Here is a 4,521-nt window from a genome sequence, read left to right as displayed (position 1 = left end):
TTGAGATTCGTTAACAATTCAACATTTTCTTGTCACCCACTTCTTATAATTATCATGAACATCTTGGCTAAGGAATATAGCAAGATCCAATAAACGACATATCCTCGTATACATTTTTTTTTTGGGTTTACACCACCCTTATATCTAATTCTGGCCATTTTAACATTTCTTTTACTTTCAACTATTTGCCACTTGATATTCCTCACCATCTTTACCGACTTTAATTCATATATTTGTAACTGTCGCCATTTGTCCAATTTTCATTTTCCAGGTAGCTTGAATATGCAATCATTCGTAACAATCCCACACTACATGTGAGGGGCCTAGATAATTTTTTAAGGCCTAAAACCCAGTAAGAGACTCTATAAATAGGGATCTCTCACTGTCATTATTTTCTTATGTTGAATACGCACTTTACATACAAAACCCTACTGAATTGTATTCTCGCCCAGGCTTAGGAAACTCCGTTGAACCTTATTCTTCTCGATCTTCAGTATGAGCCTTTCTTGATTAATAAAAGTGCACGTGTACGTAGGTCATTTCCAACTCTTCGGGCCCAACCACTATAAATTTTATGTGTCGTTTTACTTGATTTTAGATATTTAATATTATTTACTGTCGTTCATATTGACTCAGTGTCGTTGACCAAAATGTTAGTCAACATTTTGGTGCTTTCATTGAGAGTTGAAATCCAAGATCACAATCTACTAGATCTGTATGAATCCATGGCTATCACTACTAAAAGCCAAATCCAAGAACTGCTAGGGGCAAACCTTACCACAGGACAATATGACTGCCCTTCGAGCAATCAGATTCCCCCACTGCACCCTGGTCAATAGGTTCCTCCACCTGGAAACATGCCCCCATGAGGAACATTTGGGCGTGATGAGCCCCACGTGGACTTGGGGGAAGACCTCAACCTCGACATTGAGCAACTAAAGGAAGTTGTGGGACAAATGCAGAAGCAATTTTTCTTGCTATGCATGAAAATCAAGCAACAACCAAAGAAGTTGTATCTGAAGCCCTGAACAAGCAGAGACAAGAGTTTCAATCTTGGATTGATCAATGGCAGCGAGCCCTTAAAGCTTGTCAAGAAGAAGCTGGCTGTCGCAATGTCAAAGGAGCAAAGCTGTTACAAGTCGTCTTGCAACAAACTCAAGCTGCAAGACCTCGACCAATGAATCCTCAACCAGAGAATGTTGGCCGAGCAAATGCTGAAGTTCAAAGGTCGACTGGTCAAACCCCAGAGCCTGCTCAACCACCCAGGTCTCAAGACAATGTTGTTCCCCCTGGGAAAACTCAAAGTTATCATTCGAACAAGGGAGTTAAACCAGGAGTAAAGTGACAACTCCATCAAGATGAGCAAGTGCTACCCAATGATGACCAAGGTCAAGGATATGGTAGTAAAGTGTTTGGAGTTGGAAGGCCTGCTGATGGGAAACCAAGGTGTGTAGCCTCAAGAGGAGGGCAACCTTCTAATCCAGAAAATCCAAGGCCTAGTCAGTAGTTCTGACAACCAAGGAATGAACGACCAGCAAGTTAAAATCGAGGCCAACAACCTCGATGTTATCATTCAGCTGGGTGCAATCATGGGCATCCTCCAAGTAGAAATAGCTAGAGGAATGACCAAGAAGCAAGTAGCCGCTATCAAACATCCTACTGGAATGGCTACGATGAAGATGAAGGGGATAGTCAATACTACAAACCACACAATAATCTGTATTATGATGGTCATCATAATGATGGGCATCCAAGTGGACAATTTATTCTTCCAAGGCCACATGTTCCTCAAAACATCCATGCTAGGGAAAATGTTAAGCCTGAATGACCGTTTGTCCCACTAAGGCAGCAAGAGCCAGCAAATTGTCCAGCAAGACCACCTCTTGGTGCTCTTCGAGCGGACAGCCAAAATATCGGGGGGCAGCCTAGACGAGGCAATGTCTTTAACATAATTGGTAATAGGGGACTTACAATAAGTCATTGACATGCTTCAGGAGGTAATGGGTCAAATGATAAGGGACCCATCGCACCAATAATCCCTCCAGCGCCATGAGGAGAAGCTGCAACATTCCCAATTGTTGCCCTAGAAGTTGTGCCACTAGTTACTCCAGCTATTCAAGCACAACTAGATGCCCTTACTCAGATGGTTTGGGAATTGATAGCCCCGAAACTAACTGATGTCAATTTTGAGAGAAGGAAAGGCTCTCCTTTCTCAGATCAAACTGATGCACTCACCATTCCTTCTAAGTTCAAGATGCCAACTTGGAAAATTTACACGGGCAAGGAAGATCCCATGTCGCACATGAACAACTTTGAAATACAAACGGATCTTCAAGGAGTGAGAGATGATGTGTGTTGCAGGATCATTTCTGCTACCCTTGATGATTCTGCACAAGAATGGTTCTTTAAACTAGAGCATGGAACCATTAATTCTTGGGATGCATTTGTGAGACTCTTCTACTCACAGTTCTTTACTGCTCGAATTCTACTAGCCGAGCTCAATGACCTCGTTGACATTAAGCAAGTACCTAACGAACCCCTCAAAGATTATGTGCAGCATTTTATGCAAGAAGTTCCTCGATCCAAGACAGTTAGCAATGATGGAAAGTTGTTGGCCATCATGGCTGGGATCCAAGTCAAAGGTTTGCTTTGGACCGATCTTAGAAGAAATTTTTTTTACTCGACTAGAGAGTTCCTTGACCGAGCAGACAAGTTTATAAAACTAGAAAGGGCTATACAGAAGGCTGATCAAGCAAACCAAGCTAGAATCAGTACTGCACCAGCAAAAAACACTGATGCAACTAACCACAAGCAAACAATAAATGGTAATGGTAACAAGAAAAACCAAAACGGTGGAAACGAAATAAAAATTCTAGTAGTGGCAATAAAAATGACAATAAATGGGCAAACACCAATGATAGGCTATGAGAATACATTCCTTGTTTTACCACCTACTCTATGCTCTTAGGGTCTCGAGCGAAAGTCTTTCAAGCTACACAGGCTAAATAGCCCTATAGGAAGCCAAATCCTATTAGAAAATAAATAATCAAGAGAGACACTAACAAGTTTTGCCGCTTCCATAACGATTATGGACATGACACCAACGAGTGTAATTAACTTAAGGACAAAATTGAATTTCTCATCCTCCAAAATCATTAGGCCATGGGAAGATACATTCATCGTCCTACTGAGAAAAATTAGGCTGCTGCAAGAACTCCTGATGCACCAGCCCAACCACTACAACCAGCCTCGGTAGATTGTCGACTAAATATGATTCGTGGAGGACCACACCTGGCTGGTGAAAGTAGAAAGGCCTTAGAGCGATATTCCTAAACACTACGCCATGAACTAGGAGAAGAGGTGTTGGCTGCCGAGGAGTGTACTCCCAAAACACCTCGGTACGAATGTAAACCTATTACATTCACCAAGAACGATGTTGCACACATTAGGTTCCCACACAACAATCCCTTAGTAATCAAAGCCCAAATTTCCAACATAATTGTTGCACGAACTATGGTGGATCATCGTTCTTCAGTTAACATCCTTTTCAAGACCACTCTTGAAAGGATGAAACTCTCTGTTCGAGACCTTGAGCCTTGCACACAAACCCTTGTTTGGTTTTACTGGGGAAGGAATAACTCCAGTAGGGACAATCAGGCTAGCAGTAATTGTTAGAGCTAGACCAAAAAATAGCACAATCATGGCCACTTTTGTCATGGTAGACCTCCCCTTGGCTTTCAATGCCTCACTTTGAAGACCAATACTCATTGACTTGAGAGTTGTCACAACCATATTCCACTTAACAATGAAATTCCCAACGAATGCTGGAATTTGGATGTGTTAAAGGAAATCAGTAGGAAGCCTGAGAATATTAGAACTCTTCCATTACAACTGCTAAGAAAGGCTTTGCAACCAGCATGATTTTTGATGGACCAGCAGAAAGAAAGCCAACAATAGTAATGGAGATGAGTACATCAGAGGTGCAAAAGCAAGCTTCCCTGAATGAGCACGACAACTCTAAATAGGGCGTTGCCCAAAGAGAGGAATGAGACTTTGGAACTTTGGGGATTATGATATAGGAGTGGGACCTGTTGAAAACCTTGAGAAGGTTCCACTCGACCAGGAAGAGCCGACCAACATGGTAAGAATCAGAAAAAACTTAGTAAAGGAAGTCAAGTCTAAACTTGTAAGTTTTTGAAGAACTAACCGAGACGTGTTTGCCTAATCGCATAAGGACATGGTGGGTGTAATGACCCAAATTCCCTAATGTGGCTTATAGCCTGGATTAGGGGGCCAGGAGGGCCATAATTGGTTTATTATGCAATTAAATGATTATAATCATGATTATGTGAGTTATATTATTATATGATGATAAATGGATGCATGTGGGTCCACTTTTCATTGTAAAGGGTATTTTGGTAATTTGGCCCATTGAGGGCATATTTGTATAATTTCAAGCATGTTTATGATTTATGGATGAGACAACATTATTATGTGGATATGTTCGAGCTATTCGGCACG

General features: G+C 41.5%; 1 protein-coding gene across 1 annotated transcript; it reads left to right on the top strand.

Annotated features, from left to right (window-relative positions):
• Window positions 1–2,143: 2,143 nt before the first annotated feature.
• Window positions 2,144–2,968, top strand: LOC133825519 (uncharacterized). The gene has a single exon (XM_062258448.1). It carries the CDS (start codon window positions 2,144–2,146, stop codon window positions 2,966–2,968), a length of 825 nt encoding a protein of 274 aa, XP_062114432.1.
• The last annotated feature ends 1,553 nt before the right edge of the window (window positions 2,969–4,521 follow it).

This window comes from Humulus lupulus, chromosome 3 (assembly GCF_963169125.1).
Source record: "Humulus lupulus chromosome 3, drHumLupu1.1, whole genome shotgun sequence".
Classification (NCBI taxonomy): Eukaryota; Viridiplantae; Streptophyta; class Magnoliopsida; order Rosales; family Cannabaceae; genus Humulus; species Humulus lupulus.
Note: the sequence above shows the minus strand (reverse complement) of the source record. Positions and strands in the feature narration are given on the sequence as shown.